This window comes from Heliangelus exortis, chromosome 1 (genome assembly GCF_036169615.1).
Source record: "Heliangelus exortis chromosome 1, bHelExo1.hap1, whole genome shotgun sequence".
Lineage (NCBI taxonomy): Eukaryota > Metazoa > Chordata > Aves > Apodiformes > Trochilidae > Heliangelus > Heliangelus exortis.
In genome coordinates, this window is record NC_092422.1 from 66,173,431 (window position 1) to 66,185,575 (window position 12,145).

The following is a 12,145-nucleotide window of genomic DNA, read 5'->3' on the forward strand; positions in this document are numbered from 1 at the left end:
TAAGCCTTCTCTTCTACAAGCTAAACAAACCCAGTTTTCTCAGCCTTTCCTCATACAGCAGGGATGCCAGTCCTTTTGCTTCTTTGTGGCCCTTTCCTGGGCCCTCTTCCAGCCTTCCTGCATCTTTTTTGTACAGTGGCAATCAGAACCCAACACAGTGTTCTAGATGTGGCCTGACAAGAGCTGAGCAGAAAGGAATTTTGACTTCCTTATCTCTGCTGGTGATGTCCCTGTTGATACAACCCAGCATCCTATTGGCTTTCTTTGCTACAGCAGCACACTGTGCACTCCTACTGAGCTGCTTGTCCATCAGGACCTCGAGGCCCTTTCCACAGAGCTGCTCTGCAGCCAGATGGATCACAGCGTACACTGCACTCCTGGATTATGTTTATCCAGGTGAAAGACCCTACACTTGTCCTCGATGAACTTAGTAAGGTTCTTGTGTAGCCCACTTTTTCAGCCTACTGAGGTCTTCCTGAAGGGTAGCTCTCCCTTCAGTAATGGTATGCTTCCTCATGCAGCTTGCTGTGATCTGTGATCTGCAATCTGCAAACTTCATTGGGGTGCACTTGATCCCAACATCCCTTATGAAGATACTAAACAATGTCAGGCCCAATATCAGTCCCTGGGGCACCCGACTTGTGATTGGTGATGTAACGATTTTGAATGAACAAGACTTCAAATATTTAACTTTGAGCAAAAGCAAGAAATAGTGGACATTACAATGATGAGCCCAGTGGCCAAATAGTTTTATGAACAAATTGTTTTGGAAAACTTTCTTAGGAGCAATTCAGTTAAGCAGAAGTTATGAAAAGAAATATTTTCCCTTATTTAAGAAAAACAAAAAAGAAAAAGTAGGAGAACTCAAATCATGGCAAAAAACACCACAGAACTTCTTACATCAGCAAAAAGAAGCTTCCAGCTTAAATATGCAGACTGGGAATAGTTTTAATAGGTAGAACAAATGAAACTGAATAAGTTGGCAGTAGGCAGTTCTAATGTTTTCATTCTAACTTTTCCATGTTTAGCTTATCTGTAATGGCCCCACCAAAACAACACTATCACACTTAACTTGTAGGAAATTATGGCCAACACAAACCCTTCTGAGAAAAGTCATCAGACCAACTTCCTTCTCCGGCATGCCTACATATGTGTTTTTTGCAGCGAGGGCTAGAGGTGGAGAGAGTTACACTATCCTTAAGAAACAAAACCCTTCTGTACTTTGGGTACACCGAGAGGTAAACACACAGGGGATTTACAAAGCATGTATTTTTTTTCCAAACAAGCAGCCAGGAGGTCTGTCTCATACCGATGAGGCGCAGCGTTGTTTGCGTCAATGCCAGCATTCCCGAATTAAGGAGGAGGCTCAAGGTATTAGCACCGTGCTGCAACGTTAACATGTTGAGCATGACCAACAGAAAACGTGCTTGTGGAATAGTCCCAAGACTTGGTCCTGCTGGATTCTCATTAGTAATGGTTTGTAGAGGAACAGGCTGCACGCCTAATTCAAAAGAAATATAAAAAACAAAGTCAGTTTGGCATCTGGGAGCTAAATGAAATCAGTTATCTATTTATTTGATGGTTTAAAATATTTGCTGAACTGATGCTCCAAGAAGCGTTTTATAATTTAGATTTTTTAATGGCAAAATGTTACTAACGAGTAATCAATGATCTGTTACTGGGATACCAGCAGCATTCTCTTAAACACTAAGAAGTGATTTAAAGGAGAACAGAGGGGAGTGCGACAACACAAGGCTGGACAAAAAGTCCAAGTATTTCTCAGCACAGACCAAGGGAAATGATTTTAGGATCCTAATTACTGGTAACTTTAAATAATGTAACAACATTCATTTAAAACAGTTTTCTCCCAAGCCAACAGCAACACAATGAGATTCACCTAGTTCTTTGAATTTTGCATGAGCATCAAGCAAGATGTTCCGGACATTCTGAATCGCCCATGCATACAACTTCCCAAAAGTTACTTCTAGCAGCATTCTGTTAAATGGTGGGATCAGATCAACATCCTTCAAGCAGTCAGTAAGAGGTTCCCTTCAGAGAAAAAGAACAAAACCAACAAAAGTAAGTATTTTTTTCTTACCAGACAACTGTGAAACCAAAAGCAACAAAGTTTTACCCTATATTTGCTCCTTCTGGAATAAGCCTCTGCCACCCACAGAACATAGCATACTGCACGGATGGGAGCAAAAAATTTTTTGCTGCCAATTTCAGAATAGTATCTATTCCCTCCAGACGAACTTCTGCTCTTTCCAACTGCAAAAAAAAAAAAAAAAAAAAAAAAAGAAATTGTAATACTTATGAAAACTGCTAATACACACAAGCCCATTTTCATCCATTTTACCTGTTTTAATAAACATTTTCTCATTTTTTCTACATCCACAGGTTCTTCTTTAAGTGCAAATTCAACAATGGTATTAAGGAGGGCAGACTGTGGATATAAGCCTTGGACATTTTGCTTCAGCCATTTGTATTTGTGGACACCAGTAACTGTACTCAAAATTGGCTGCCACTTATCCTGCAAAACCAGAAGGTGGCATGTTAAAACAAATTCTAAATTACTGAAAATTAAGTTTTTCATTCAAAAACATGCACAAATTTAAACTCCTAGGAGGGTAAAGAAAAAAATAGAGCAAACTTGTTCAGGAAAGAGCTCAGTAATATCTGTAACAATTGCTACATAAAATTACAACTAAATTAATACTAAAAAGAAAAGATAATGTAACTCAGCACAACCTTTTATTTTGAAACAAAGCTTTATATAAATACTTCTAACATTACAGACAATCTAAAAATTAAAGAAGGTATTCACATATTCTAAATATGGAGTACCCAAGCTTATTTTTACAAGTTATTCCAGGTTTCACTAAAACAATGAGACGCATATATATCCCAAACACCATTATCAGAATATTGAATGTCAAGTTATAGCAAACATGTTTTTTTCTAATATTTTTTTCCTCTTGTTATTTTCATTCACAACGTTGCTTCAAAATCTGGTATTATACCTTGGGTGACTTGATTGGTATGGGCCTTTTATCTATAGGTACAGGACTATGAGGTACCACACAGGACTCTTCTAAATCACTCTCTTCATTTCCAATTTTGGATTCTTCCACATCAGCAGATTCAGATTTTTTTGGCACTAGAAATAAAAACAATTATTTCATGTATCCTGATAACATTTTAGAGTGTCACATTTTTGGTTTGCATGATAACCTAAGAATACAGAATTCTTAAGATCTGCCTGTAGCAAAATGGAAATCAGTGAACTCTATGTCAAACTATCATCAAATTAGCTCTGGAATTACCTGCAATATATTTTTATCTTTAAAGATCAGTTTTAAAAGAACTTTGCTGTTTGTCTGCCACATTAATTAATTTCCAGTTGAAGAGGTGATTAATAAAACATTATTTCTAATAAGATATCACTTCTGGTTAAACCTGCATAAAACAAATTCAGAGGTACTAACACTGACAGCTCACTTTCAATATGCTGGAACAGAAAGAATCATGCCTCACCTAGACTCAGCTCTCCTGTAGGCCTGCTTTTGCTGTAGGAACTGATGTGTAACCATTGATTTAGAAAACTTAATGGAAACACATGAGAAAGTGAATGGCTCTGATGCTTTAGCTAGCAAGAGTCTCAAGTATGGAGCAGCAAACCTCGGCAAGAGATTAATTTTCATTTTTTCAAAGAAAATAAAATGTTAACGTTGCTTTACCTCTTTTTTTCCTTTTTTCTCTGATTATTTTCTGAGCTACTCTCCGCCATCGAGGTAAGGAACTCAGAAGTTTAAATTTAGACATTATAGAGAGATCATTGCAAACTGCAGGACGTAGTTCATTGAATAAGAATCTCAGACGTTCAATGACAGGAGCACAAACTTCCTTGTAAGAACGTCCTTGTTCTTGATGGGTCTAAAAAAGTCATGGAAAGATGAGGTCGCTCTTCAATGCACAGTAAAATGAACAACATATAGCTTTTTAATAAAAGACTTCAAATAAAAAGTAATCTAAACTTGAGCATGTAACAGGCTTACCTTAATCAGTGAGCATTTTGCTTGGTAGACAACACGGCACACATCCACTACAGATTTGGGTAAGGTTTTGTGCTTCACCTGGTCAACTCCAAGGGTACCGGGATGAACAAGAGACAGGGCTATATGACCTTAATGGGAAAAGACAATTTTTGAACATGCATTTCCAAAATCATCCACAGCAGCATTTAAACTGGTCTAGAATGTATTCTGGGACAGCTATACCACAACCCTACCTACCTAGATCTTCATGTTTCAGAAGGCAACATAATAACAAACGTCCTACTTCTTCCACAGGATGCTCAGGAGGGAATGTGATGGGTGTTGTTAAGTGACACTGTTTACAGTATCTCTCTATTTGACACAAGAAGTCCTACAAAAAACACACAACAGCCTTAATTAATTGCTTTGAAATACAATAAAAGGACCCAAAATAATGCAGCCAGCATTTAGATAACACTGAATAACTCTACAAGTTGAATTAACATTCCAAAGTGAGATATACCACACAGTATGCACAAGTCAATACACAGAAATAACATCCCAATACTACAAAGAATACCCTGTTGCTCAAGCAACAAAGCTACTGCTTTTAACTATTCCTGAGATAGCCAAGTCACCTTATTTTTAATTCTCCTGACTTGTCATTACAACTATCCTAACACTGTCTGGGTTTTTTTATAAAGGAACTGAGCACAAAGGGTGAGAAAATCTGGAGGTATTACAGAAGACAATGATCAATGTAAATCTTAAGGGTTTTCCAAATATCCATTAACTGCATATCGGTGATGCACCAAGAACCACAGGGCACTAAAGAACTTCAAGACAAAGGCATACATGCATCTAAGAGACAAAATACATTTGCACTTTGACAAAATAAAAAAATATAAAATTCCATCTTAGTTCAATTGGAGGTGAGCAAGGTCTGTCAACGCTACTAAAACTTGACATGGAAAATAATACACTATAAATTTTTTTTGTAAAAATACGCAAGTTTTTTAGTTCTCCCAATCAAAATTTCAAATAACTGTAATTGTCATGATACTAACTGAAATGCACAAATTTTACCCATTAGTAGTATTCAGACATGCCTTTTACAAGTGGCAATTCTGGAATAACATTTTGATCGTTTTAATTTCTGAAAGAATATTCACCAACAAAACTGTTTTCAGACCACCAGTGTCTCACTCCACATTTTTAAGGAACAGAACTGGTGAAGGCTTACCTTCACAGTGTGATCCTGAATATTATTATCTGCAATAGCTTGGAGAAAAGGTTGTGAATGGTCACTCAAAGTTATTCGGTGTGTATACAGTTTTGATTTATTCGGGGGAGTGTTTCCAGGTGAACTGCAATGGTCTTCATCTTTTTCCTCATTGTAACTGTAATGAATCTGACTAGTTTGCAAGCCCCCAGAAAAGATAGATGACTTCAACCACTCTAAAAGGAAGTAAAGAAAACACAAATGCATATTCTGATTAAAGACTGAGCTATGAAGATTCAACAATACCCTCAAGTAAAATGCATGCAAGGTTTGCTGAAACATTTTCACAGGAACAAAAAAAAATTAATTCTGCAACTAAGGAAAAAAAAATTAAATAACTAAAAGGGCAGCCACATTGCCTGTTTAAAGCTAATATGGTAATAGTTATGATTTTTATATGATTAATATTGAATTCTACCCTTTATTCACCAAATTAAGATACTCAACAAGACAGAACCCATCATCAGATGCTTCAAGCACTCTTAATTGAATACAAATTATCAAGATAACTGTGCTTTACAGCCTCCTTTCTTTTTGAGTACTTCTCTACCTTGTATATTACAAAATTCTGGATATTTAACTGTCCAGAATTATCAAATATTCATTTTAAACTTGCTAAATTATTGGATTTTGACTAGTGCGGTAATTAATGTTAACAATAAAGAACTTCTTCAGAAGACAGCAAAACTAAAAATGTACTAGTTTTCCAGTTCATTTGTTTGGCCTGTGTCTTTTTTCTTGCATGCTTTGACGAGCATTTATCACTTGTTTAAACTCAAAATGAGGTTTGCTTACTGGCACATTCAACTTCCAGAGGAGAAAGTGGTGTGCTCATTGCCAAGTAGGAAGCGTGCAGTCCAAGGAGAAGACCCAAATTCCTTTCTGTGTCTATGAGAGGTGATGACAAAGTACTGAGATCTGGCGTTGTAACCACTTCCTGGTCAGGCTGGTGAGAAGAAATAGGAGTTGAAAGTTGGAACTGAGCTCCAATAAGAATCTTGAAACCAAGGCAATACTTGGCTTTAGACAACATGTATCCATTAACGTGTAACATTTTTACCTCCATATACTGGCCAACACAGAAGGCATGCATTGACTCCCGGGTGTCCTCAAATTGCAAAGCTGCTTCCAAAGCAACAACTGGGTCCTCACCTGCAAACTGAGCTAAATGAAAGAACCAGGTAGTCAGTATAATCACTAAAATTCTGTGTATGCTACCTAACTCGTGTTAAGTAATTTCTGTCTTTGATTCATTCTTTGATTCTCACCAAGTATGCTACTGCCAGTTAAAGACTGAGCTTGGAAGTCCTTTATATCATAAACTTTCCCATCAATCACTGTCCAAAATCCTCCATCTTTGTTGTGGTTCTCTAGATCAGCTTTACGTATAAGTGTCACCTCCTCATTATTTCTGCAGCTCTGGCCAGTAAAAAAGGAACCTACAGATATAAAACAAAAGAGAATTTATCAACAGAAAACCAGAAAGTAAAGTTTCTTTTTGAACCATCTTTTAAAAGTTGCCTGATCAAATTCTTCACCCCCATTCAAAGGCTTCTTGTCTCTTTTGATATTCTTAAAAGTCAATGGCTATTAATATGTTCTGATCTACATATTATGCAATTAAACTGCCTGCTGTATTCTTCTATGCACTATTCTCCAATGTCACACTGTCAAAGACCTAGCATTGCTCAACTATATGGCTGTTTAATGTGCAGATGGAACACAACAATCAGTGCTCCAGCAAATCACTGCTCTGCTCAGTTGTCCCTTAAAATTAATTCAGTTTTTATGCTGGCAAGGCATTGACTGTATATTTAATTTCCATCTAAATCCATATCTTTAAAAATTAACAAAGGAAAGTTACATACGCATTAGAACTCTTCCAATCAATGTATCAGTGAACTATTTGAAAATAAAGGTCATTTCACCCAAGCAACAGAGTAATGTTTGCACAGACACCTTTATCTCAGTTTGCTCTATAAGACCATTAACTGAATTTTCACGTATTTTTTGCTCTTCCTAACACACTATTGTTTAGCACTGGGATGTTTAGCTTTCTTGGGTTATGCCAAACAAGTTTAGTCCCTTCGTCCACCAGTAAAATGCTCACAGTCACAAATGTACATTTTCTGCTTCTCTTTCACTCCAGAGACAGCTCACTTTATAAAGTGCCCTGGGAAAAGAAAACTTCCTTATTTCAAAGCTTTCACATTGCTATCCCTTTATGTTATGGATGGATTTAAGGAATGGAATATATATATGTACTACTCATATTTTCACTGCAACTTTTCACACTCAAAATGCAAAATTATGTCAACTACTTCTTTAAAAAGTTGTGTTTGCACTCCACTTAATCCTACCTCTATACACACCTTAAGTAATAAAATTCTTGATAGAAATAAATACTGCCATATAAATTGGTTAATAAAAATTTTCCCAGAAGTATTCTACTGAAGTAGAATTCCATTCCTGGAAGTAGTTTATGAATAGTCACCATTTTTATATAGCTACTTTATGGCAACACAAATAAACAGCCCAGGTGCTACTAATACATACCCATTATTCCTGGCCACGCTAAATCCTCATTGTCATCCCTTTCCTTTCCAGGGGCTAAATGGTCAAATCTGTCAAGGTGTTCCAGCAAGCCAGCCAACAGAGGGATAGCACCAGCTTCCTGCATTAGTCCAGCATTTTTACTAAGGAGTAGCACTACAGAAACCACCAATTCTGGAAGAAGAATGCCTAAAACACAGAAGACATTCAGATTTAATTCAAAATTTGCATTTATAAATGCATCATGGAAGTAAATTGCCATGAAATACATTCTGCCTTGTATTCTGCTCTTGCCTACCCCACCAAATCTCTCCTCTTCCTCTCCCATCAATCGAAAGACAAAGTTGACTCTTTTTCTGTTGTTTAGAACTTCCAAGAACATCTACAATATATCTTTATAATTTCATGGAAGGGAGAAGAGGACAGTGAAGAAAAACCTACCTGTTAAATCTCCATCCACGACTCGGGACACTTCTGCAAAATGCCTATGACTAGCAGAAGCAATGCTGGTTGCCACAGGAAGTATATCACCAATGTGTGTGCACAGAAGAGCAGTGTACTTCTTCAGTAAGGAGCCAACACCTAAGAGGTCAGGACCTGCATAAAAAAAAGAGGCAGAGCACAGGAAACCATCAACATAGTCATATTGAAGAAACAGATTTCAAAAGCTCTCAAACTTTTCTGAAAAACAACCACTCAGTATTAACACTCAATTAAGATATCTTATCTTTTTAAAACTTTTTAAAAGTTTACAATAATTTTATCGTTTAGAACCTGTTGCCTTTTAAGGAGAAGTTTTCCATTATTAAAAAACAATTTAAAGAAATGACTTTCAAACACTTTTCAGACTCAGCAATTAGGCTGAAAAATGATACAAGAAGGTAAACTAAAATAAGAAGCTGCTATCCTGTAGAAGAATTAGAGGACTGCTGGGGGCCGGGGGGGAAATGTTATATTTTTTTCACAGTAACTTACTGTAGGTATGGGGGACCTGCCCAACACAATCTCCTGGGTAAAGTTTACTAACAAGGAGACGCTGAAAACGGAGCAAGAGGTCCAGGGATGCAGATCTCTCTTTGCTGTAATGTTCATGGTCCATGCAGGAAGAAACACGACGAGCGACGTCTTTTAGCTTGGCTATCGTCTGTGAGGCGATGTTCCTGATTGGCATAAAAGTTTTGTAAAGCACTTCAAGAGAGCTGACAGTGAAGACAGTCCATGGAAACAAAGGTTAAGCTTTTAGTAGAGTTTTACACAAATATATAACAGACCTATCCAAAGTTTTTTCGTAGGATGTTTTCTTGTTGGCATCGTGTTACTCAAAGTCAATGGTTTGCGCAGAGGCATTTTATATAACAGGACTCCTAAAATGTATCAATTTCCTATTTTTTGTCATCACTCACTGCAAAAAACATAATCTGACAATCTTGACTGAAAGGCTGCAATGAAAGTCATCAAGCTATGTAGCTCAGGAGTCTCAGTACTGATTAAATTATACAGTTGCCAACAAAATTAAATGAAAAAGCACAATACATTTCTTAGCAATACCATAATTACTTCCTGCTGCATATAATACATAGTAAATAATGCTGTAGCTGACATAAAGAAGCTGTGTTGTCAGCACCCTACCGGTCATGCATTCACAATTTCTTTTTCAGTCTCAAGAATTTAAAATTCAGGTTTCTTCCCCACTTACAGCCTCAGATACTGAAGCAGAACATTCAGCTCTAAATAAATTTCTGCTGATTATCATGCTTTGTGGGGACATGCTTTTGAATATTTGCCCTGCATTTGTTAAACAGACTTTCAAAATACAGGAAAGAAGTATCAATATCCACAAAAGCAAGGCAGTAAGTCTTCCTAAAATTTGGTAATTAAGTATAGACCTTTGCTCCTTTGTCAATATAAAATGATGAAACTATAGACAAACGAGGAAAATGTTCAATATTTTGAATTCTGAGGAGATAAAATCCTAGCAGGAGACTATCTGCTAACAAAAACTAGACAGTCATTCTTTAGTTGACTATTTCATAAACCACATGAACAGATCTTCTAAACAAAAATAAAAGACAAATTTAAAGCCATTACCTTAGTAACTGCTGAATTAACTGAACTAATGGTAAACTTTGTTTTCCTGCAGATTCATAGATTCCAGTATTAATAATGTCTTTGTCCAACGGAGTCCTGCTCCTATGAAGTGTTGATGCATTTGCTTCTTGTTCATCAATTTCCTTTTCTTTCTGTGCTTCTTTTTTTGCTTCAATATCCTAAAAAAGTAACCAAGTTAATGAAAATGAGCAAACTGCCACTGTGATTTTGCAACATTTTATTGACAAGTACTTACAACATGATTAAGTTACTTTTATTTGTGCCAGAAATTAAACAACTACTACCAGACAAATGTGTATTGCATATTCTGTAACAAATCATGTGGGCACATTTTTTTAAACAATTATAAAAATAAATGGGGGGAAGAGAGGGTTAAAAAAGAGAAGAAGAACTCCAGATTCAATTTCCACCAATCCAAGTTCACTGACTTCTGTTCTAGGTATGTTTTAGCATAACAGTACCTGCTACACAGTTCACAACTGAAGGCATGTATATATTGTATATATACAGGTCACAAATCCAGTCCACTACAGAAGAACTTGGATCAGGTTCACTACTGATCTATAGTCATGCAAACTCCACGGAAACAAATTCACCCAGGTTTTAGACAATGTAAATAAACCTGTGCAGTGCTGTGTGCTGCCACCTAGATAATTTTCTGCATATATATTAATTTACTCAGGCATCTCTGACCTATGCTATAACATAAATGTGTCCTACAAGACTTCATTAAGAAACAAGAGGTCCTGCATGCCTTTAACAACAAAAAATACTAATACTATGCATCCAAGCAAAACTTAATATGTGCATTCCTGCTGCATCATAAACCACTTCCCACCAGTGGAAAGAAAGCAAGAAGAAGATATATTAGGAAGAAATGGAAAAAAAAAAATCAAAAGGAAAGGGAAAAGCACACTTTTGTTTTCACAGCCATATAAAAATATGACAATTCAAAGCAATCTGCTCGGAGGATGTTTCTATATTTGAAATTTTTTTTCATCCTTTGTGTAACTAATCAACATCTGTTAAATATTCAAATCAGTCGGAGAAGGAAGCTATAGAAATGTGGGGTGCTGCAAAGAATTCATTCATCTTAAATTCCTAAGTAATAAATCTGAAATTTCTGCTGTAGAGATACAGGTGACATAAAGGAAATTAAGAACTCAAGAATCCTACAGAGAGATACAAATTGCTTTGTAAAATTATGCTCCTATTACAGAACATCGTGAGAAAGTTTGTTACCATTGTTCAAACCAAGACTCTAGAAATGCTCTACTAAAGATGAGAATATGACTCATGCTTGCAAACAAATACTGGCTCGAGTTGCACATCAAAAGAAGCTAACATCAACCCACAAACTTCAGAAAAACCTTGAAACATCTTAATATGTTTATTCAGAACTGCAGAGCTGCTGAAACATACCTGAATTTCTGCAGTAATAGCAGCATTCAGCGCAGATTCTAAGCCTCCATCAGCCATCAAGCTGCCCACCAAGAGGTCAATCATGAACCTACGTCCTGGACTTACACTCATTTCATTTCCTGAAACTAAGAATGGAAGGAGCTCTTAATGAACTAGAAACCCAAGCCCCAAACAAACAGGTTTAAATCTGAGGACTAACCTGCACTGGGTAAGAGAGCTGAGAGAGCCCTGGCCCGTTCTTCTGCTGTTGGCAGCAGCACAGACCACCCGCTCTGCAGCACTGCTTGAGCTGCTGACTGCACAGTGTTAAGGACACCAGCATTACTTGCTAGTGTTACCACTGTCTGTTTCAAACTATTGAGCAGTATACTGCCCAGACCTAAGCCAAGGCATTCCGGATCCACCTGATGACTAATGGCAGCATGAAGCTGAAAAAAAGAAAGGAAAAAAAAAAAAAATTTAAAAAAAAACAAGGAAATTATAATCACGAAACGATGTGAACTTGAAGAACAAACAAATAAAAATACACCATCCTGGAGCAACTGAGCAAGTTCACTGACCATGATACCAACTTTCACCCTCTAAATCTGTAAAGTTCAAGGGAGATTGTGGCTTGCCCAAACACATACTGAAATTAAACTAATAAGCAAAGATTATGAACTATACTCTGAACTATGAAAACCTAAAGAATAATCTAAACACTTTGCTACAGTATGCTAGGAAAAGCAGCACATCTTCAGTG

The 12,145-nt window shown here is 36.7% G+C and overlaps 2 protein-coding genes across 2 annotated transcripts in view; one reads left to right on the forward strand and one right to left on the reverse strand.

Annotated features, from left to right (window-relative positions):
• Positions 1 to 12,145, forward strand: part of LOC139797453 (magnesium transporter NIPA2-like) — a 286,983-nt gene that overhangs the window by 166,166 nt on the left and 108,672 nt on the right. The gene's annotated exons all lie outside the window — the stretch shown is intronic.
• Positions 1 to 12,145, reverse strand: part of HERC2 (HECT and RLD domain containing E3 ubiquitin protein ligase 2) — a 110,414-nt gene that overhangs the window by 57,147 nt on the left and 41,122 nt on the right. The window contains 18 exon segments of the mRNA XM_071746686.1: positions 1,310 to 1,501; positions 1,898 to 2,049; positions 2,135 to 2,271; positions 2,360 to 2,533; positions 3,024 to 3,160; positions 3,741 to 3,936; positions 4,059 to 4,186; positions 4,296 to 4,428; positions 5,281 to 5,495; positions 6,115 to 6,265; positions 6,380 to 6,483; positions 6,588 to 6,758; positions 7,876 to 8,061; positions 8,314 to 8,469; positions 8,848 to 9,032; positions 9,961 to 10,139; positions 11,404 to 11,528; positions 11,603 to 11,831. Coding sequence (XP_071602787.1) covers positions 1,310 to 1,501; positions 1,898 to 2,049; positions 2,135 to 2,271; positions 2,360 to 2,533; positions 3,024 to 3,160; positions 3,741 to 3,936; positions 4,059 to 4,186; positions 4,296 to 4,428; positions 5,281 to 5,495; positions 6,115 to 6,265; positions 6,380 to 6,483; positions 6,588 to 6,758; positions 7,876 to 8,061; positions 8,314 to 8,469; positions 8,848 to 9,032; positions 9,961 to 10,139; positions 11,404 to 11,528; positions 11,603 to 11,831 — 2,950 coding nt within the window.